This window comes from Prunus mume, linkage group LG3 (genome assembly GCF_029339155.1).
Source record: "Prunus mume cultivar Tortuosa linkage group LG3, ASM2933915v1, whole genome shotgun sequence".
In the NCBI taxonomy this organism is placed as follows: domain Eukaryota; kingdom Viridiplantae; phylum Streptophyta; class Magnoliopsida; order Rosales; family Rosaceae; genus Prunus; species Prunus mume.
The window spans coordinates 25,035,924-25,059,113 of NC_142700.1; the positions used below are offsets into that span (position 1 = coordinate 25,035,924).

Genomic DNA, 23,190 nt, shown 5'->3' on the forward strand with positions numbered 1-23,190 from the left:
AACTGAAGAAAAAAAATTATAACCAGGCAGCCCATGTTATGAATGGCCCACTCAAACTTTAATAAAAGAAAGAATATAACTTAAGCAACCAAATAGTGGTTGTGCAGTGCAATTCCAGACAGAGTCGGGAAAGCTTCTTCTCAACGCAAGTCTTAGCTGTGTTGTGCAATCGTGGACACTGGGCAGCCTCTTCTCTTCTCTTCTCATATACAAGGAAACAAGTATTCTTCTTAATCTCTTCTCTTTAATTATCTTTTTCTATTGGGTTATTCCTAAAATAAATATATGCATCTTAGTTTTAATTTTAATTTGAAATTGAGTTTTTTAGGGTTTAATTAGGAATGAAATATAATTTGGGGATTTTTTTTGAAATTAATTAGGTCTTTGATTTTAAGAATTTTGTTGAGATGTTTGATTTGATGTTGGCATTGTTGAGATGTTTGTTTTGTTGTTGGTATGTTAATGTTTGACTAAATTCATTGATGCTATTATGAGAAATTGTTTGATTTTTTGTTGGGATATTTGATTAAATATGTTATCTTTTATTATGTCGGATTACAATCGAAACCCCAAGAAAACAAAGAATTTGTTCTCTTTTATTAAGAAAAAGAATGATGGGTCATCATCTTCTAGAATGCCTCCCATTTGTGATGAGCCAAATCTTCTCTCTTCTCCCATTGTCGAGCCTCAAGTTGAAAGAGTTGAGACTCAAAGAGTTGATAGTGGTCAAGATTTTAATATCAATTATCTTGAGCGTGATCCGGGATTACGTCTTCAAATATGCCAATATTCGGTGAATGAACAACATGGTATTGATGTTCCTGATATGAGTTCTTGTTGTATGATGGGCACATGTCGTTCTTGTCAACAAAAAGATTTTATTACAGTTAAACATTACTATCGCATTGATGTCTTTAATGATGTGATAGATTGCATGTTGTGGGAGTTAAATGACAGATTTCCAGAACAAACAGTTGAGCTTCTTATTCTTAGCTCAGCATTGGATCCTCGTAATTCCTTCAAATCATTCAATATTATGCATCTATGTAAACTTGTTGAGAAATTCTATCCTGCTGATTTCAGTCCAAATGACTTAAAAGGTTTGGAAATTGAGTTGAGGTATTTTCAAAATGATATGCATCGCCTTCCCTGCTTTAAGAACCTCACCACTCTTCCTCAGTTATGTCAACAATTGGTGGAAACAACTTTGGCAGAAAACTACCATTTGCTTTACAGATTGATTCAGTTGGTGTTGACTCTTCTTGTTTCTACAGCAACAACGGAACGAGCTTTTTCATGTATGAGAATTATTAAGAATAGACTTCGAAGAACCATAGCTGATGAATTCCTTGCTGATTGCATGATTCTCCACATAGAAAGAGAGTTTGCTAATAGTATCGATAATGAAGAGATAATTGAAGAATTTAAGATTTCTAAGCCTCGTAGGGTACAATTTTAGATTAAAATAGTTTAGTTTTTGTGTTGCATTGCATTTACTTCTTGTTTTTTTTTTTTTTGTTAAGCTTTTATTTATGTATAAATATGCATATTTGAGGGTAAGGCTCATTACGTCCCCCTGACTAGGTGTATCTTTTTATTTTTATCAATAAAATTCACTCATACCGTCGAGTTTTTAAGGTAAATTTCGCCTACCTGATTTTTTAATCCTGGATCCGCCACTGTACCTAAGTCTTTGATTTGGTTAACGGAAGAGAAAATGGTCTATCGAAGTCTTTGGTTTGGTTAATAGAAGAGCCTTCTACCGTTCCAAACCAATCCGTGCCCATGCCTAGTATTAGGAATGACAAGTTCTCTAGTTTTACAACAATACCCTTGATGAGTTAAAAAGAAAGGAAAAAGAAATACGAAAAGTTTTTTGAAGGGTCAAAAGTGATATTTGAAAATTATGATAGGGGTAAGTTTGTAAAAACAAAAATTGCATTACATGCTTTACCATGTGGGGGGGAAATTTCCGAAGGTGAGCCAAAGGTATGAAATTTCCCCCTATATGGGAAGTTCATACGGTCATACCCATAAGTGAGATATTCCATTCCCAAAGATGCACTTACCAAACATGGGAATGCAATTTCATACTCATTCCCAAGCTCCTAAACCTTGCACCAAACGGACCTGAATTATCAAATTCTTGCGTAAATCAAAAGAAACAAAGATTAAAAGAAGAAAGTGATGTAAGAGGTCACATTCTATGAGCACATTCTATGAGCACAGCAATGAAATGAAGTATCTTCCTTCTATGGACATGAGGATAAACAACGGTAGAAATTACAATCTCAATCCATACACATACATTTCGATATCGTGTGGTGCTTTAGGTTGGACTCTCTCTGTGTGCAAGGCCACAACAAAAACTAATATTAGGAAATATCTACTCCGATGGATGAGTCCCAAGCTGTTTCCTTGGCGAATATCAGCCTAAAAATCAGTGTCAAAACAAGCTACCATGATCTTGGATAACATGGCTCTAGCAAAAGGGATGTAGCTCAAGCTATACCTGTTACTCAAAACACCAATGCAAAATAAATGAATACTACCATACCAATAGAGAGACACAAAATAAGGGACACTATAGATTCCTGAAGACTAGTTATTAGACATTGTAATACTTTTGATTCCAATACAACATCAGGGTACATATATAAGCAAGAACATTGTCAAACTTCAACAAAAATTATTTTTTTTTTTTTTAATGACATTGCTTTATTACCTGTCACATTGTTTGACCGGAATACGCAATTGGAATAGGAATGTATTTCATTTCCTCACTATCTTGGAGTTATTTTCTTTTTTAATTTTAATACAGCCAATTAATGAAAGTTTCTAATTTTAATACAACCAAATAATGAAAGGGTATTTGCAGTGATTTTACATTCCTAGTTCTATGGCATAGAAATACCACCCTTTGCATTTCCATTCCGGGTCTTAAGTGGAATTGACTCTAGTCAACTAAGGTAAATTCCTTATTTATGTTTCCATTCCAAAACTAGACTAACATAATATATGCATGGAATGGGAAAAAATTCCTATTCTTGATCCAAATTCCAGCTACTAAAAAAAGGGGCCAATAAGCAAATAGACAAGTATACCCAAAACTTTAAACTCAAACAAATAAAGATGAGTATGATGTGCTTTGCTTGCTTGAAATGCGATATTACTGTGAGTTGAAAAATCAAGGCTGTAGAGCAGAAATCTTGGGAAACTTTGGCCAGCGGACCAAGTTTCATACTCAATCGATCTGCTTTTAATCCCAATCCACTTCATCACATAAGCAGTGGACTTCTAATCCATAGCAATAAAAAACAAACGTTCATGTTCTCTACGATGAAATCATTCTATGGTGCCTTGATGAATCGAAATTTGTCATATAAAATTTTCACATAATTTCATTGTTAGGGAAATGTTGGCAGTGAACAGGTCCTATATGAGTTAAGGGGAGGGTTTAGGGTTTTTAAGTGGACTAGCAATCTATTTTGGAGTTGTCAAGGTCGCCTTCTGAGGCGGGTTTATGAATGGTCTACTAAGTGTGCACAGGCCTCCTTTTCTAAGCTGCCAACTTTTATTTTATCAGTTGTTGGCAATTCATCTTTTTGGGTCATGTTTTTGACTGCCATGGCACAACAGAACATGACATGTTTCCTGACACTAGGATGGGTGGCAAGCCAGAGCACAACACATTTACTCGGGAGGGTTATTTTGTAACTTACACAGTTATTTCCTGTCAATGTTGTGCTTAACTACTAACATGAAAATGTCATGCCAAAAACTTCCTGACACTACAAATATGATAACTCATGTCAATTTTGTACTAATTTTCTGTTATTTCATGACAGGTTATCATGTCATTTCCAAAATTGGTACCCCTAATTTTATCTTCCTCTTTTAAATTCTAATCTGACTTTTGTTTTGCTCCTCATCCACTTTGCTCTTCTTCGCTAAAAGCTAATGTAAGTTTACACTGTCATGGCACCTAAGAAAACACGCTACTTCTTTCCTTTCATTTCTCTTGTTCTGTGGCAACCAAGGAGGACCCTGTGGGTTTACCATTTAAGTGCTCCCCACAAGTTTCCACTTATGTGACACCTAAGCACACAAGTTACTTTAAAAAGCCCGTAATAGACTCATTCATTTTAAATTTTCAATGTAATTTAATGTTCCACATAAATATTTATTCTCTCTGCAGGACTTCTGTCCTTTAGTTAATTCCTTTTAATAATCTATCAACACATTGTTGACATGTTACCAATATGTTATTGATATATTATCGAGATGTTATTGATATGTTCGTCCTTTAACTAAAGTCCACCCTAGAAAGAAGATCTCACTATATATAATATATAAATTATAATGAGAGACTTCAGTTATCCAAAGGAAAACAAATGACATGCAACATTAAGAGTAGGGAAAAATTCACCTATACCCCATGAAGTTTGTCTCGTTTGGCACTTTGCCCATTGGAAGAACAAAAACTATGTTTTAAATACGCCCTAACTCTGATTCTTTTGCAATGGCAAGCTTGTCGTTAATTCTGCCACATTCTCTTAACCTTTGACATGCGAAGCACATGCGACTTCTTTTTTTGGGGACATTTCCGTTCCTTTCTTCCCCTTTCATTCTCTCTCCTCTCTCTTGTCTCTCTATCCCAGTTTGCCATTCCAAACCTACAAAGCAAAACAAAGCCCTAACACTTCTCATCCACTCAAACAGGTGAATATCTGGATTCAAATCAGAAAATGAAATTCCAATACCAGAATCGGTGAGCATCCAGAGTTTCCAGAAATATGTATTCTCTAATGATGTTTTCTCTAAATCATGTATGACCTTGACCCACTAGATATTAAATGCACGCACCGATGTAGCTTATTCGTACCAATATCAGATGTTGATTTTATAGGCCTCTGGCTACTCAATGGTTGTGACCCATAAATGGATTTTCTTGTTCTTGCAGAAACCCAATTTATTGAAGACATGTACTTGAAAATCCAGTGGTACCAACCTCACAGCTAGGAATTTCGTAGCAGGGATAGTTGGGGTTTTCTAGATGTTCATTGATTCAGGTATTGGAATTTCTTTTTCCAATTTGACCTCAGATGCTGACTAATTTGAGTAGATGAGAAGTGCTAGTGCTTTGTTTTGCTATATATGTCTTCAATGACAAGTTGAGATAGAGAGAGATGAGAGAGAAAGGAGAGAGAAGGAGAAGAAAAGAAAGAGACAAAATACCTGTAAAAAGGTCATGTGTGCATCGCATGTCCAATTTAACAGAAAATTGGATGGATTTTATGGAAAGCCTGACATTCCCACATATTTTAGTTTAAGGGCTGTTGAAACCAAAAAAATTCTTCAGAAAAAAAGTGCCAAACAAGCTGAAGTTCAGGGGTATATGTTAATTTTTCCCTTAAAAAGAATGTGGATCTCAACTCCTCAATAACATATGAATGAGATTGAAAGAAAATGGCCACAACAAGAAAGTACGCAAATGCTGGCACATACCAAATCAATGCACCAAACTCTAAAAGTATCGCCAGAAGTGTCAATAACTTGTTATGAACCTGCTCAATGCAAAAGAAAATTAGATAACATCAGATGCTAAAATTATTCGAAGGAAAATAACACTATTCAAAATATACTTAAGAAAAAGAAAGTGAACCAAAGGGGAAAGCCAGTGTGAAACTTACATAAAGAGCACAAAACAAGGCAATTATTATACTTGCAAGGTATATGGCTGTTGCATAAATACGGACAGGGTCAAGCATCATTGTCACTTGCCGTTTAGGGCCAATGAGGAATGCTGTGCTGCCAGACAAAAGAATCCAACTTAAAATCTGAAGTGGAAAAAAATTTTCCCTAGCCAATTTATAAAAGGAAAATAATAATAATGTGTCCTTTTTTTTTTCTCTAAGGAACAGAGTTACTGAAAAAAATTTAGAACCAGAAAAACATTAAACAAGTTACTACCAAACTGTCCCACAGAACGAGTACATTTGCTCCCTTCTTACGAATTCAGATTGTTGTATTAGTTCCCAATTTCCCTTTTTTATACTTTTTTTAATGGAGAGAAAAAAAGAATTGAACTAAAAATATTTTCTGGAGATATCCATTTTCCTGAAGAGATGGACAAGATATTTCAACAGTTTGGTCTCAAGCTGTCAATGTTTTTTAAAAACGAGAAACACATTGAGAACTTCAGACTGAAAAAAAAAAAAGAGGAAAAAACATTAAGGGATAATACAATCATTTGAACGCACAAGAAGGGAGCAAATATACTTGTTCTATGGGACATTCGGATGTAAAACCAACCTACTTCCAAGTTGGCTAGCCAAAAGAAAAAAAGAAAAAAGGGGCAAATACACTGGGCCACTAAACTAAAGTTAGGAAGAGATTCTGAAATTTTAATGTCACACATTAGGACACCTCAAACCTTCACTGATATTTCCAAGAGAGCAACTGAAAAAAATAATAATAAGAAGAAAACTTAAACCTTTTTGTAAATTAACCATTTACTACTATTTATTTAGTTAAGCACACAAGGCGTTTCATGTTGACTGACATCAAATGCTACCTTACCAAAATTTGCAACAAAAAAACAATCACATTTTAAACCACTTATGGATCACATGAGAAGCAAATCTAACACAAACCTCCCAAGTGAAAGAAGATTTCCCAGTGTGAATGTAATTCCAAACTTGATTGGATGGAAGAAAACAAGCATCGACTGTCACATGAAAAGAAAACAAGCCTACATATCAGTACCATAGCAGGAAGGCCCCTAACATGTATTCAAGTCAATTTTCCAATTGTCCTGTAATATACAAAATAAAATTACTAGGTAACTTTAACTTAATTCTAAATTGAAAAACTAAATTTAGGAGTTCAATTTTCCAGCAACACAGTAAAAAAACACATATAGTCCAACTGTTAGTACTTTGTTCAAGGACGCTTCAATGCCTTCCCCTCTAAAAGCATATTGTAGATACTAAATATGTACAACACATGATAGAAGCATTATTATGATACTGAAGCCTTAAACATATTGAGTTTGGCAATTGCACAAGGAGTAGAATGTAAGAGATTTTGAGTTGCAATCAATTCCAAAACAAGAATTATTGAGCACAAATGTGTCATGGTAGGAGAAACTAGTAGTTCCAAGAAAACCAACACGAAACTTTTTATCCAGGTCAGGTATTAAATAACGTGAACAAATTATGATCTGACATGCGTACTTGAAACAGAGCAAACACTTTTAGAACTAAATAGTGATATTTGTCCATCTAACACAACTTAGACACCGATATGACACAAACCACGCACGGTTATAAAGACCATAATGACAAGTCTTAGTCATGTGAATCCTCAGGTACTGTCTTATTCAATGTTTGTTCAATTACTATTTTACCTGCAAATGCAATGTAATGGGTTCGGCAATAATGATATCTCCCAACATACCAAAACTGGCCGTCACCCCACCCACCTGTGGTAGGGGATGTAAAGATTGATACATAAAATAACTTTTTATTTGATTGATAATCATATAAAGCAGAAGACATTTTAGTAATCTGCATCAAGCTCAAACTAGGATTTTAACATTTTTCTTGTTAGTATGGTCAGGCCAATAGTACATCCAACTTCAATTGAAGCTCCTAAAACAGTACATGTCTTAATAACATAAAAGCAGATTTCCCAATAATCACCATCCATTCACTAAAATCTTAGCTTTGGATAATAACACAACACTGTGAAAATAGAACTGAGTAGCAAAAATAAAAGCACAAGTAAAACAATTAGATGCAAATAAAACTTACCAGGAGCGTACAAGTTAAACCGGCAGTCAAGCATATGGCGAAACCGTAAAACCTCTGTTGAATCACACAGAAAGAAAATAAAGCCACTATTGAGATTTTAGTGAAAATAAAAAATAAATAAAAAATAAAGGAAATGCAGATCTGGGTCTGAGCCATGAGTTGGTTTCTGCGAATTGAAGTCGTAGAGTAATTACCTGTTTGGTGGACAATGTGCAGTTGCGATTGAAGTCGTCGATGAAGTTGGTATCCTGTAGAGCAGAAGAAGAAGCAGCTTCATGGTCGTCCTCATCCACCTCCATACCCACCAGCATCTTCACCTTCTCATAGGCCTGGTTCATCTTCTCCATTCTTTAAGTTCTGGATCTCCCACTCTCTCTCTCTCTCTCTCTCTCTCTCTCTCTCACAGGTTTTCTTTTTATTTTCTTCGTTGATTTGGGAAAGATTTCGGTATTTATGAAAAGAAAACTTCTACTTCCTGCAATTGACCTCCTACCTGTTTTTCTCTTAGCTACTCGCTCGGGTGATCCCTCACTTTTTAAAAGTCGTTATTTCGGTCCAACTCCCAAATCAATCAACGTCCTTCATCTTTTATCTTTTGATTTACACATCCATTTGGTCGTCATTGTTGCGTTGGAACAAAACTTTCATTAATTGTCATTGTTTTAGGAAATGCGATTTATTTTATTTTCGTTTTAGAATTCAAATTGTGAGTAAAAAATGAATTTTGTTTGTGAAAGTTTGTTGGGGGTGGGAGCAGCAAATTGACCCACATAATTCCAGCAGAAATGCCTCAATCCGGTTTCAAAGTAAATGATTGCAATTCTAAGAGCATCTCCAACCGAATTATCAAATAATGTGAATGAAGATTGGAGGTTCATTATTTTTGACATCCCAAAAGCAAGATGTCAAATAAATATTTTATTATTTTTAAAGACAATTGTTACTTTCATTTATAATTTTACTTTTTTTCTTCTTCTTTATCTTTAATGATTTGAGTGTTACAATAATTATTTATTTGACATATCGGGTGAAGTATAAAACTGTTTAAATATCAAATTGCCACATCACCATCAAATTTAAATTTGATGTTTGGTTTTGACATCTCCTTGGAGATGCTCTAAGAGCACTTCCACCGTTGCGAGCTAGCTTGAGCGAAATTGGGTATGAGGCTCGTTTCAAGGTTCACGAGCAGGGCAAGCGATGGGAGCCACCAACACAAGCCCAAAGGTAGATCGAGCCCGAGCTTATGCCCGAAGGCTTACGTTAGGTTGGCACATACAAAGTGCATGTGCCAACAGTAAAAAAAATTTGAAACTTCCGTGCATTAACGCCCAACAACTACAAGCCACTAGCTTGTCTTGGGGTGTTTGATCATATTATGTCCTGCAATGCAACAGTTGCCGTGTTTTGTGTAAAACAAATTGAAAAAAGTTCGATTTTTATTTAAAGAAATACCAAAAAAACTGAATTTTTTTTTTATTTATAAATACCTACCAATATTCTTCACTTTTCACACCAAATCTTCATACATTTTCTTCTCCTTCTAATATTATTAGTCCCTGGCACATGCTCACGCAAATTGGTTTTCTTTTTTCTTTTTTAATTGGTAAAATTAAAATTATCTTTTCTTAATTCTAAAAATAAAAGAAAAAAGAAAACCATGTGTGTGACAAGGGGCTAGTGTTCCATAAAAGTAAGACTTATTATCTGATTTTGTTTTTATTTTTTATTTTTATAATATGAAGAAATATGAATTTACTATATTATCCTCATTTAATTAATGTTTGAATTCTTAATGTTTGAATTAGGTATTTTGAATGTTTCACCATTCTCTACTTTTTGCTTTACATATATAGATTCACTTTCCACACCAACTCAGACCTCTCACACCATATCCTCTCTATTCGAAAAATTTCTCAAATTTTAGAAAACACATTTATTGCTCTCAATGTCTTTTCTCAAATTTTAGAAAACACATTTGTTGCTCTCAATGTCTTACACAAGGAGGTTTTTAGAGAGGCAAGAGAGAGAAATTGAAGAAAGATGGCGCAAACGAGCTGAATAAGAAAAGGAGGAAGAAGATGATGATCAAGTTGCCATATCAATGGGTATGCTCCATCAATCAAGCCAAGGCAAATGGGTAAAAGTGCTCTAAGAATAAGAACTGACATTGAAATACATCAAAAAGATTTTAAAAAGTCAAATTTTATCTCAAGGCAACCAATATTTTTTCAAGATAGCTCCAATTTTCTCTTTTTTCTTGTTATATTGTGAAGTGTTTGGCCGCCATAGGCAGAAGAAGAATATATACAAAAAGGAACCAAATGAGAGGTGTAGGAGATTAGATTAAGAGAGTGCAACTGCCCTCACAAATTCCAGAGGCCTGCATCATATGCATCATCTTATGTACATGTTCCAAGAACCAACCTCCTTCCAGAAACCACAACACTATTTATTCAGACACCAATGGAATAATCTCATCTAACATCAGGAGGGCCGGTCAAACTATTTCCAGCACGGCTGCAGCTATCTCCAGCAACATTAGCTACTATCTCGTCCTTGCAGGGCCCGCCAGATTTTGCTACAAAGATGGAGCTTTTGCATCTATCACAAACAAATTTTGCAGGAACTGAATCAGAGTCAGGGATTCCAGAACATTTAGTGTGCCGCCACACGCCACAAACATCACAAGTGAACATTCTCTCTCCATCATCATCCTTAGCCCCACAGCTGCAATCCACTGTCCACCTCTCAATCCCCCTCTCCATCATATACTTACTCCACACACTCTTTGCATTGCACCTCCCTCTCACTCGAACAGATTCTGTTGACCCTAACAAGTGCTTGATCTGGGTGGATTCATCAACACCGCCATAATCAAGCAACTCTTCGGCTTTAAATCTTTTTAATATCAAATATACATCTTGGAAAGCTTTTGATGCTGCTATCTTGAGATCAGATACAGTAGCATTAGATAACACAATCAGCTCTGGAGGAGGATTAATGGAGGCATATTCTTCAGATTCATCCGTAAATTCCACTCTACACAAGACACATGTCACAGATGGGTCATTAGTGGACATCTTTTCAGGCTTGTAGTCTTTCACAAACTGCTTGCAGTAAAGTAGCTTTTCAGCTGAGCTGATTGTGAGATCCCTTGTTACCTGAGGCACATTCTTCATCATAGTTTGGGGTTGGAGCATGGCCTCATATAAGCAGCGCATGTCAAGCAGGATTGTTTCTTCTGATAGGCGGCTAGAGATGGAAGAACCGGTGCAAGCGGTGCTTCCCTTTGATGAGGCACTTCCAGCCTCAAGTCTGATAAACAGTTTTTAGTGCATTACAATCTAACTTAACTGTTGATACATAAAAATTACAAATTAAGTTCAAAGAAAATCAGGTCCACAGAACAAATATAGAAAATCAGGTCCACAACCTAACTCATTAGCATTTAGATCTTTTGAATATCAAATCTAACACTCTATAATTATTTACTTAAGTTACTAAGCTTCATAAGCAAATTAAATGTGGAATTAGCAAATTGTATGACTGTCACAAACTGCTTATCACTACGTGCAAAAACTGTGAAGGAATTTACAAGAAAAGAAAAATCCCTTGCATTGACATTATGGTCTGCAATTTCCAATCAAACAGACTTGAGCTTATATTTCCAATCAAAATCTTACATACACAGACAGTTTATTGAACATTTGAAGAATGGCTAAAGATGGTTAATGGCTAAATCTGCCAGAGGGAAAATAAGAAGGGTAGGAATGAATTTGATTAGAAAAGTTGTTTCACTCCCCTCTACGACACTAACAATATGAGTTTGGTTTCAAGTGGGGAAAAAAGGAAAAGAAAATTCTAGCCAGGGGAAAATTTATAAGCATTAGAATGGCAACTAACCTGTACTCGAAAGCCTCCGTATCAGGATTGTATCTGGAACAAACAACCATCCCATCTGCTACCATTTTCCCTCCAAGTTCCCTAAGACAATAATCAAGGAGTTCTGGTGGTGCCACCTTGTACACAGCACCCTTAAGATTGCGCCCACTTACCCAATTTGAACCAGAAACCGCACGCAGCACTTTAAGCATGGCCTCTTCAACACATTCAATGTCACTATTCCATGTACACAAAACTTCTGAGGTGGAAGCACGTCGCTTCTTGCTCACGGCATCATCAACCCTTGAGGAACACTTGTGAGCATCATGGACCAAACTAATAAGGACACCAAAAAGATCCCTCATATTTTCAAGCTCATGTTCCGATAGAGACTTGTAACGCAAGATGATGTCATGGATGCGAGAACCAAGTTTTCGACCTTGGCTAAGAAAGATGGACAAGGGCAAGCTAGAGAGTGTTTCAATGGCCAATTTATAGGAATCACGAGTCAGAGCAAAACTACCAGCAGCAAATTCATAACCCCAATCACCGTACCAGGGATGCCCTTTAATAATTGAATGAAGTAGTCGATATTCCAACCCGTACTTCTTTGACACATCCATCACACTTACCATTCTGCTCATGTTTGGAAAATGACAGATGAGAGTTTATGTCATGAAAAAGAGCATGTAAAAATAAAATTAGTATAAAAAATAAGACCGCACTTTTTTGGTGAAAGCAACACAACTTTAAAATGAAGAAATACATCACTTATAATCCAAATTATATAAAGGTTTTTGTAACGATAGAATTACCGAGGGAACTTTACACTCTAATCAAAAACCTCACCCTGCATACTATTCCACGTATGTTGTTGTATTTCTCTGCTTTCATTACAAGAGTGGTTATGGGTTCAACTCCTAATAGAGTACATAGCCAAAGCCTCAAGACTAGGGCATGTCTGGCCCAGCTATTTGAAGAAAAACATATAATAAAAAACTACAACTATCCACACAAACTATGCATATGTGTTGGAAATGGCATCTTCCTCTGGTTGACAAAAAGGGTTTCCTTAATATTGATATTAAACCAAACTATAAAAATAAAAATACAAAACCTAACCTGACTCGAAGTGCTTTACAGAGCCGATCCCAAAAGTCCATGATATGACATCCAGAAAGAACCCTTGAGCCACCTTCCCTTCCATTTACCCTAAGAAGGTGTCCAAACCCATTTGAATGGACTACTCCATGGAGAAGATGAGTTGTGTTCTCCAACTGGTTATACACCCAGTCTTCAACATCATTTGTACTTGCATCAAGATTGCAAGATTTACACCTGAGACAAAGACACATCACCAACCATGTAAAAATCATTCTCAACCCTATCAATGGTTGCTGAAGGGTAGGAAATTAGCACGCATACTTGTGTTAAACATTCAGTGAACTGGTTCAACCAACTATACAAGTCAAGGAAACCTAAAGTTGCAAAGGAATGAGTGCAGTTCAGGGGACACAATTGTAAACACTTTAAATCTCTTAATATTTCAACATCTGACAGTTGAAAATGAATATGACACCATCAAAATAAACAATCTTTTTAAAAAATTATTGGGATTATGAAGATGCATATGACTCAAATGGCTTTTGTCTCAATGGCTTTAGGTGCAACTGAAGAGTGAGACCCAATAAAAAACGCAGAGACAGAGTACAACGAGTGGGAGGAGTGAGATGTAATGAAAAATATATATTCAAGTGCCTTTATGTTCCCAAGAAGCAATAAAGGAGTATAGACACTTGAAAAAATTAATGATGATATTTATTCTTTGGTGTCATCTTAATTATTTCCAACCATTAGATGTTTAAATATCCAAACACTGAAAATGTGTAAGATTATGTGTTGTTTCTTTATTTCCCTTGAAGGAGACCCCTGCATTTTTTGTTAACACATCAAGCTTATTTTATATTTTACATATATGAGTACTCAATTATTTTTAGAAATGTCTAACAGATTGACTTCTTTGAGCAACCATCATCACATAAACACCAAACTTGTTTCCAATTAACAAAATCTTTGTAAACACAAAAACAAGTTGATTTTTTAGCACTTACAATTTTAAGACTTAAAAGGAGATATACAGATAGACCAGAACAAAATAGAAGAAATTTCTCTTACACAAAGACAATAACTTCTAATATGGATCAATCCACCTACATATACATATGCATATGAAAAACAAGAAGAAATAAACAATATGATAAGGATGACATAAGCACATACAATCCTCATATATATTTATATATGTTATATATGATTAGCAGCACTGGTATTGGTATCAATATGGCAGAAGCAATTATAAGAAGTAATTGATGCGTAAAAATAATTAAATTAAATAGTTAGAAATAAATGCATATACAGAGAAAAAGGTTTTTAAGTCTCACTTGGATTCGTAGATATGCACAACATCTCCACAGCACATACAAGGCTTGTGATACCCGCCAATGGAATTACCATCAGCCTTAATAATAAAATGATAACGTTTCCAGCAAACTGGATGACCACTCCATCCTAAACGTTTTAAAAAGGAATATAAAAGGTCAGAACTCACCTGGTTGACTATTGTTGGTTGGTAAAGTTCATTAAATGTATTTTAGTCTTACAAAATTATGCGATGACTGCAATCTCAAGGTCTATGATCCCTAATCATAAACTAAAAGTTCATGATATCAATTCCTTGCTTTACTCGTACAATGTAAGAGGATGAATAGTTGAAAATTTAATTCGTTGTTACTTCTTGATAATTCAACTCTTTTGATTGCACTAAAAACCCAGAATTCACCCAACATCTTCATAAACAATAATTCAAGCCCTATCTAAAAGGACACCCAATTACATTTCACGATCATTTCAAATCGTGAAGAATACAACTCATAATTCACTACAGTTGATAACCATATTACATAGAACAAACATAAATAATTCATTATCTTTTAAATAATTAAAGTAAATCAAAATTCATAACAAATTCATTACTCCCAACCCCCACCCCATCCTCATCCCCCCACAGCGCACCCACCCTCCCACCTCCCCTCCTCACAACTGACCACCGCACCCAAACAACCACTCTCATCCCTCCCCTCTCACCATTCTCTCTCCACCACCTGCACGTTTGAGTTGTGTTTTTCAGGTTTTAACTTGGTTTTAGAATTTGTTGCTTTTTAGTCTGATTTTCATTTGTGAATGATTTCAAAAGATCAAAAAACACACATAAAAATTAGAACACATGTTCCACGTAAGCATTTAAACAGACAAACTGCCAGATATGAGTTTGATCTCGTTCAACCTTGCGAAATTTAGATTACTACAATATTTTTAAACGAAAAAGAAAATTTTAAATTTTAAAAAAAGTTGGAGAACTGAGTCAGTGAGTGAACTCACCAACAACTCGACAGTGATCACAATAGATGGATCTAGATCTGGCCACGTCCTCCTCTACGACGTCCAGACAGACGACGGCAGCGTCGGTGGATGAAGAAGAAGATGCATGCGGATCATGGAGATCCCCGACCCTGAAGAGGACCTGCCACGTCATCAGGTGAGGGAAGAGGGACGAGGGCGGAGGAAGCAGCGCGTGCTTAGAGATGAAATCCCTAACGCAGGTCCTGAAGGGCCCCACATGGTTGGCCGACGCCGACTCCGACGGGAAGGTGAAGAAGTCGTTGAGATCTGCTGTTATTCGCCTCTTCATCCGTTTCGGTGGTCGCTCGTTCACAACCATCACGGCCCACACGGCCACAAGAAGAAGGGACTGATTCTAGAGGAGGAGAAGCTTCGGTGATCGTGATCGTATTCGTAATCGTATTCGTATGTATATTTGGGCTTTTTATTTAGGGTTTTCTGCTCTCTTGTTCGTGCTTCAACTCTCTGATTTCACCGTCCTCCGTCTCATTTTCATCTCCAAATAAATGTTTCCAATTTGTTTAGAATTCAAAATTAAAATAAATCTATTTCTTAATTAAAAATGGATAATATGGTAAATTTATATATTTTTATATTAAAAAAATTAAAATTAAAAGAAAAATCAGATAATATATCATATTTTTAAGAAACACAACTACCCATTATTTTTTTTAATTCTAAAATAAATTTAATTTTTTTGGAAAAAAGCATTTCCTAGGCACAAAAGTGAGTGCGGAAAAATTAGTTATAAATAACAGCTTTATTTTCACATGTGGTGCATAGGTTGCTCTTTTATCTATATATATAGAGCAAAAGGCAGAGAATGGTGAAACATTCAAAATATTAGAAAATTCCCTTAGTTAATCCAAACATTAAGAATTAAAAATATTAATTAAATGAAGATAATATGGTAAATTCACACTTTTTCATATTAGAAAAATTAAAATTAAAAAAAAATCAAATAATAAATCATATTTTTATAGAACACAACTACTCAGTTATGAGTTATATTTTTTTTAGTAACATTTACTAGCCGGAAGTTTCCCAAATTTTAACTTTTACTACCATAAGTTTTTTTAATTTGTTTAATACCTAAACTTTAACTGTCAAATTTTCCATTAAATGATGACGTAGAATTCATAGGTCCATGTAGACTCACACATCTTGTGCCACATGGAATAATAAAATAAATTAATAATACTAATAATAATCTAATTAAAATATATGACATAAAATAAGTAAGGCAAAATGTTACTTTTAGTCCTTGTGATTTACCACTTTTACCACTAAGATCCCTGTAGTTTCAATTTGATCATTTTTACCCCTATGGTTTTCAATTTAAGCAATGCTAGTCCAATATCCAATTTCTGTCAAATTAGGCTAACTGCTGTTACTCGTAGAGGGGCATTTAAGTCCAAAAACAAGAGAGAGAGAGAGAGAGAGAGAGAGAGAGAGAGAAAAAAAGGGCAAAAGATTGGGGAAGAGAAGCCATCAGCCACACAACCAGCCCACATGCCAACCACCACTCTCCGCCATCTTCTCAGCCCGATACAACTCCACCATTGCCATCTCTCTCCCTTCTCGTTTTTCTTTTTTTGGTTTCCAAAATCCCTATTAAAACAAAATAAAAGAGTGAATTCTTTCTTCCGTGAAATTCATTAACAAGGTCTTGCATCTTTCTATATCTCCCCAAAATCACCCCCCACTAAAAATCCTTTTTGTTGGGTCGTATTATTATAATGAATTCTTTGAGAATTTGTAATAAATCCTTTCTTTAGTAAATTTTATAAAATTATTAAATTTATAAGACAAGAACAAGATAATAACTAATAATACGAATAATATAAAGGGTGAATTATCATACATAAATTTCATGTAGAAACATGTAGAAAGATTTATAGGTCCATTTATTTACATATTTATTGGATTTTATTAATTAATATATATATTTATTAAAACATATACTTATATACTCCCTATTAAGTATATATACTCACTTAGGTATACTTAGTATAATATAACAATTATATATGAATTATAATATATCTTTATAACAATGTAAGGATAAGGTTAAAATATTAATCTAAAACAATAAATATAACAATAAATAACAGGTACAAATATTAAATCGAGGTACCCATTCTATGATAACTCTCAACACTTCCCTCAATTTTTGTGCCTTTAGCTTAGTATTTCGGCAATTGCAATGGCTTCTTTATCTCTTTATGTTCAAAAAACAAGATTTTTTAGATACAATAAGGACGAATATATTTTTTTTTTTCAAGACTTACTTAGGATCATAACACGGATATCTATTTAGTAGAATATGGTATAACATGTGGCTTCCTTCGAGCAGAAGCTCTTATGTATGTATAAACATGATATTATGGGTAAATGAATTATAACTACTTTCAAATAGATCGGGCAAAATGTAGTATGCGTTTATGTAGCTATCGGTCAAAAAGCATCTTCTGTGGCTCCGATTAACAAGAACACAGAATCACGCTCTGTAGGATTTGAACCTACGACATCGGGTTTTGGAGACCCACGTTCTAACGAACTGAACTAAGAGCGCCTTATCATCATTATCACAATAAAGATTTTGTGACCCCAATTCATCTTGCATATATATCATAAAATTAAAGATTTATTATGTATGTCGAATTTATCTCAATTGATCCTCGTTACTGCTCATAAGATAAGTAATAGGTAGGGATGACAGATTTGAACCCGTGACATTTTGTACCCAAAACAAGCGCTACCAAGCTGCGCTATATCCCTTTCAATTGGTCTACAGTGTCATTGTAGAGAATCCTGTCTTGTTTTCCACATCTTTACTTCCTCCATTGATATACAAAAATTCTCTTTTCATTTCTTCTTTTTGGTCTCATATATCATATAACAAACATATAATATATTAAAAGACTTATATTATATAAAGTATGAAATAAATATGAAACCTACCATAAAAATTAATATTTTTAGTAATTTCAGGTAGAAATATCTATTTTGTACATTTTAATTTTAATTAGGGACTCAGCATACAAATACAAAGGTCATTAACTACATATACACATCTGGTCATATATGTATTACCATTATGTATTACAAATTACAATAAAATTACAATAACGAATAAAGAAAGAGGAGTTTTTAAAATGCGAGATCTAAAAACATATCTCTCCGTGGCACCGGTAGTAAGTGCTTTATGGTTCGGGTCTTGGCAGGTTTATTGATAGAGATCAATCGTTTTTTTCCGGATGTGTTGATATTCCCCTTTTTTTCATTTTAGTTATTGATATGAGAAGGGGGAAGAAGATTAGAGATACAATCAAATCTTTGTAACTAATCCCTACCCTTGCCTTTTTTTTTCTTCGTAATCAATCTTCTCATTTACAATTAACCTCTTCTGGGATCTTTTTTGAGTGAATACATTTTTATGAAAAAATAAAATATCCCGTAGAAGAAGTCTTTGCTAATGATTTTCCGGCCTCCATCTTATGGTTCTTCAAGGATCCTTTTATGCATTATGTTAGATATCAAGGAAAATCAATTCTGGCTTCGAAGGATACCCCTCTTCTGATGAATAAGTGGAAATATTATCTTGTCAATTTATGGCAATGTCATTCTTATGTGTGGTCTCAACCGGGAAGGATTTATATAAATAAATTATCCAAGCATTCCCTTGATTTTTTGGGTTATTTTTCAAGTATCCGACCAAACCTTTTAGTGGTACGGAGTCAAATGCTAGAAAATTCATTTATAACGGATAATGCTATGAAGAAGCTCAATACATTAGTTCCAATTATTCCGTTGATTGGATCATTGGCTAAAGTGAAATTTTGTAACACATTAGGGCATCCTATTAGTAAGTCCACATGCTTGTGAAAAGTAAGATAAGTCGCAAAAAGTCTTTGAATTCTTATTACTAATATTAGTAAATGACTTTTTTATAGTCGAAATAAAGGGAATTACACTTTGATTTGTTTTATCAATTCTTTCGTGATTTGCTTCATTATTGTTAATGTATTTATAAATAATTTTTTTTTGTTGATTCAAGAAAAAGTTGTGTATTGATGCTAGGAATATTAATGATACATAGAAAGATATCTATGTATATCCTTTCAATGAAATATTTTATAAAATAATGTGACTTACGGATTAATCTAACATTTTGTCTTTTTAATATCTGCCAAATATTCTCTTGGTTGACAAAAAAAAAACACCTCTTTGATGAATTGTTTGTTCCTCAGAGAATATCACAACAAGAAGAAAGTCTGTGAGGAGTGGTTTTCTCGTATTTGTGAGCCAATGATGAATGCTGGATTAGCTCTCCAATGCCATGATGCTACAATTCAGTATTGTGCTCTGCGTTTACAGGAGCTGAGGAATCTTGTGGCTTTAGCTTTGAATGAAAAGTCTAGGTCACAAGTAATTGAGAACCTCCACAATATCAGGGGCAGATTTTCGAGGTGGTGGAGTTTACTGGGTTGGGGAGATTGGGGCGTGTGTGTGGTTGGCGTGTGAGCTGGTGTGGGTGGGTGTGGCTGATGGCTTGTCTTCCCCTTATCTCTTTTTTTTTTTAAAAAAAAAATATTAATCTTTCTTGTTTTTGGACTTAAATGCCCCCCAACAACTAACTTCAGTTAATCTAATTTGACAAAAATTGGAGATTGGACTTGAATTGCTTAAATTGAAAACCATAGGGGCAAAAATAATCAAATTGAAATCACAGGGACCTTAGTAGTAAAAGTGGTAAACCACAGAGACCAAAAGTAATGTTTTGCCAATAAATATATATATATATATATATGTCTCTCTCTCTTTCTTTTTTTTTTCTCCCACACCCCCCTCATGTTAGACCCCTCCATCTTCTCGCTCCCGACCAAACCCAGATGCACCGTAGCATCCTTTCCCCCAATTCTCACTTTCGCAATCACATGCGGAACCACAACCATGACTAAGGTGGGTTGTAACCATGTCTAAAATATCGACGAAATATCGAGGATATTACCCTTTTTTCAGGTCATGTATATTTCAGAATGTATCCACACACATATCATATAAATATCGATGATAATATAAGAAAATATCGATGTCACTCCAATATTTTATCCACTATAATATCCAAAAATAAAATATTGACACACCATTCATCGTGCTTACTCCTCCAATTCCTTAACCACCATGTTGCTTATGTTTTTGTGATAATATGCTAAAATATGTATATTTATATTGTTGTTTTGAACTGTTTTTGTAAGAATCAAATTTTCACATGAGAACTCTGACCCTGGGATGGAATCGAGCGACTCTGGAAAGAATCTGAGATCTAATCTTCAAATGATTTTGCTTATGAACAACGTCAACCAATCTCGGATCCATATGAGTGACATATTAACAATTACAAGTAAAACTATTTTGGGGATTTATCATTTGATGACTACTTGTTGAGGCCCAAAAATCCAAAGGCAAGGCCCAGGTTTATTCTTGGCCGAGCACAAATAATTGATCACAAAAGGAGTCCAATTGAAGACATAAAAATTCGTAGGACGCACTTGTGCGAGCCATGGGGCATGCGTCACGTCAAGCCAAACACACGTGCCCGCCACGCAAAAGGACCAAAACACACCGGCTCTATAAAATTCACGCCTACTAATCTATCTAATGTTACATGTCCCAATCACAGCTTATAGTAACGCGGTGAAATTCAAGCACAAGCATGCTAAATAAACACTCAATGCCATGTAAAGGATCGCTATTCTAATACCAAGCCATGCTGCAAGATTAAGTGGGCCCAAGCCACGTGATTACCTGGGGCTTGCTGAGAAAGTTGTGGTATGGATGGGAACAAGCGCTCACAAGGCCCATTGAGGGTTCGAGGAATGAAAGTTTTAGGCCACTTAGGAGCACTAAAACTCAAGCCCATTCCGCGGCCCAAACACATGGGTTTGCATGAGAGATGAAAAAAAGTGATCCAATGCCTTAGGAGAACATCTAGTAGTCTGCTGTAACACTTAGACAAACATCAGTAAGACGCCCAAAATAAAACAAATAGGTTATTTCCAACAGCTTGACGAAAACCCATTGGACGCTGGAAATAGTATGCCAATAACCCAATACTATAAACAAAGCCTAGCCCAGCGTCTTGTAAAAAAATCTAGCATCATATTCCACCCTTGTCAAATCTCCAAAATAGTCAATGAGAAGCCATGGCAGGAACCAAAGGAAATCCATATATGTAAGAGGAGTACCTATTGGACAAACGACTCCACCCATTCTGTTTTCCTCTGTGAGCTTTGTTTTGAAAACCAAGGAGAAAAGCAGGTGGCGCCTCACTCCCATGGGGGAGGTCCAGCCACACAAAAACCTTGGAACCTGTTTGGGCCAAAATTCTGCACACCCAGCCTAACACTAAAAACCCAGAGAAACAAAACGAACTACAAGACCCAAGCAGTACTGGACTTTGCGATTAGAAGAATCAAGGGCCCAAAAAACAGAAAGCCCAAACCAGGATCTGTCAAAAACTTGGGCTTTGAAAAGAAGAAAAAGAATTTAGCCCATAGCTCCAAAAAAAATGAATATGGGCTTGGCAGGATTAAAGAGAAAAGACACATAGCTCCCACATGACTGCCTAAAAGAACTTTTAGAAAGTCAATCATTTCAATTGGGTTGATAAAGAGTTGACAAGGGCAGGCAAAAGAAGGGACATCTTTGAAATCTCTGACACCAGAAGATCAAATCCCTTTTTATATATTCAGAGATATTGTTTTTACTCCAAAGAATGTACCATCTTTCAAGGGATATGCAGACTGGGTTTTCTAAAAAAGGATAAGCAGGAAACAGGGAGTTGTTCAAACTGGAAAATCAAACTAACCATCATAGTTTGAGCTCTCACAAAGGGCAGTTAAATTAGAAGAAGGGTTAGGTTTCCTTTCAAAGAAATACAGGGAAGTGATTGTTATAGGAACTGACTATTGAGAGCTTATCTGCCAAAATTGATAAAACTCCTTTTTCTTTGCATTAAAAAATTGGAAAATCTTTCTTTTCAGGAAATCTGCCGTCCATTTTTAAAAGGATTAGAAATTGTATTCAAGCATTCCTATAAATGTAAGAGAAGGTGAATAGAGCAAAAAACACAACTAAATCAAACAATCAAAAAATCAACCAAAGACAAAAATTCAAAATGATCACTTAATCTCTAAGAAACTTCAGACAAATTGAAGCAACCAAAAACTCATTCGAGCCCCAGAAGAAGCTAGCCATAAATTAGAACTTCCAATTTAGACTTAAGAGAAATAAGTCATTCAAAACAAGATTTCTCTCGTTACAAATTTGGTTCAGCAAAAAACCAAAACAAGCAGAGTTTGAGTTTTTTACGAATATGAAAGCCTCAACAAATTTATGCAGAGCCACGACCAAGCGAACATGTACCACAATGCAGTTCCGGCTCGAATCTGCAAGTCCAACCACTACGCCCTTTCAGATTGAAGAGGCCGCAATTCTACCCATTCAAAAAGCCTCTAAGGGCTCGAAATAGATTAAAGCTCTACCAAACTCAAACTTTGGTATTGATTTACAGCTGAAGCTTAGCAGTTGAAGTTGGGAACAATCCAATCCAACATAGGCATACCTAGTCCAGGCCATATAAGAAGCTTCTGTCTGGCAGAAATAGAATTCCAGCCTTCTTTTTGTCTTTCTAAAGTTGATTTTTCTTGTAAGGGTTTTGTAAAAGCAGTTCTCCCGAAAACAGTTCATTTTTTACTATCTATTCTGGCCAGAACTACTAACATTGTACTGAGAAAAATTATGAAGTCCTTACCAGTTTGAGACTTGAAAAGAACTTACTTGAGAGATATTCCTCACCCAAATTTACAATCGCTTGTTTAGAAATTAGTAACTTGGGGTGCAAGTTATCTATTTTTAAGAAGTCTGCTAGATTTTTATTGCTAGCAGTGGCACGCTCGCATACTAAAGAAAGTTAACTTGCTGACCAGTCAATAGTCTTCAAAGCAATGGGGAGATTTACCCT

The 23,190-nt window shown here is 35.2% G+C and overlaps 3 protein-coding genes and 1 non-coding gene across 9 annotated transcripts; 1 reads left to right on the forward strand and 3 right to left on the reverse strand.

The window, feature by feature from the left end:
• The first annotated feature begins 634 nt into the window (after positions 1–634).
• On the forward strand, positions 635–1,459 carry LOC148919213 (uncharacterized). Its single transcript, XM_089048809.1, has one exon. The coding sequence runs from the start codon at positions 635–637 to the stop codon at positions 1,457–1,459; it is 825 nt and encodes a 274-aa protein (XP_088904935.1).
• A 690-nt stretch (positions 1,460–2,149) lies between these two features.
• Positions 2,150–8,419, reverse strand: LOC103327159 (Got1/Sft2-like vescicle transport protein family). Of its 6 annotated transcripts, none has more exons than XR_016125452.1 (8): positions 8,012–8,419; positions 7,818–7,871; positions 7,412–7,486; positions 6,657–6,730; positions 5,694–5,811; positions 5,509–5,567; positions 4,430–4,676; positions 2,150–2,512 (listed from the first exon to the last, which is right to left on the reverse strand). XR_016125452.1 is itself a non-coding variant. In XM_089048986.1 (7 exons), the coding sequence occupies exons 1-7, from the start codon at positions 8,162–8,164 to the stop codon at positions 2,434–2,436; spliced, it is 612 nt and encodes a 203-aa protein (XP_088905112.1). In that variant the 5' UTR covers positions 8,165–8,391; the 3' UTR covers positions 2,150–2,433. The 6 variants fall into 6 exon arrangements, 2 of the variants coding, with proteins under 2 accessions (XP_088905112.1, XP_008227666.1); XR_016125455.1 differs by lacking the exon at positions 4,430–4,676 and adding an exon at positions 5,239–5,336 and having other exon boundaries at positions 8,012–8,410; XR_016125454.1 differs by lacking the exon at positions 2,150–2,512 and adding an exon at positions 5,239–5,336 and having other exon boundaries at positions 4,541–4,676; positions 8,012–8,410.
• A 1,591-nt stretch (positions 8,420–10,010) lies between these two features.
• Positions 10,011–15,644, reverse strand: LOC103327160 (PHD finger protein At1g33420-like). Its single transcript, XM_008229445.3, has 5 exons — positions 15,141–15,644; positions 14,144–14,270; positions 12,825–13,040; positions 11,724–12,338; positions 10,011–11,135 (listed from the first exon to the last, which is right to left on the reverse strand). The coding sequence occupies exons 1-5, from the start codon at positions 15,478–15,480 to the stop codon at positions 10,295–10,297; spliced, it is 2,139 nt and encodes a 712-aa protein (XP_008227667.2). The 5' UTR covers positions 15,481–15,644; the 3' UTR covers positions 10,011–10,294.
• A 2,018-nt stretch (positions 15,645–17,662) lies between these two features.
• Positions 17,663–17,736, reverse strand: TRNAW-CCA (transfer RNA tryptophan (anticodon CCA)). The gene has a single exon. It is a non-coding gene; the product is annotated as a tRNA-Trp (tRNA).
• Between the last annotated feature and the right edge of the window lie 5,454 nt (positions 17,737–23,190).

Excerpts from the sequence above, each read along its gene's own strand:
- LOC103327159 (XM_089048986.1), bottom strand. The coding sequence starts at position 8,164 with ATGGAGAAGATGAACCAGGCCTATGAGAAGGTGAAGATGCTGGTGGGT. Across the intron at positions 7,872-8,011 it reads GCACATTGTCCACCAAACAG|AGGTTTTACGGTTTCGCCAT; the intron begins GTAATTACTCTA and ends GTGATTCAACAG. Across the intron at positions 5,568-5,693 it reads CCTTGTTTTGTGCTCTTTAT|GTTCATAACAAGTTATTGAC; the intron begins GTAAGTTTCACA and ends TGCATTGAGCAG.
- LOC103327160 (XM_008229445.3), bottom strand. The coding sequence starts at position 15,480 with ATGGTTGTGAACGAGCGACCACCGAAACGGATGAAGAGGCGAATAACA. Across the intron at positions 14,271-15,140 it reads TGATCACTGTCGAGTTGTTG|GATGGAGTGGTCATCCAGTT; the intron begins GTGAGTTCACTC and ends TAAAACGTTTAG. Across the intron at positions 11,136-11,723 it reads ACGGAGGCTTTCGAGTACAG|ACTTGAGGCTGGAAGTGCCT; the intron begins GTTAGTTGCCAT and ends ACTGTTTATCAG.
- LOC148919213 (XM_089048809.1), top strand. The coding sequence starts at position 635 with ATGCCTCCCATTTGTGATGAGCCAAATCTTCTCTCTTCTCCCATTGTC.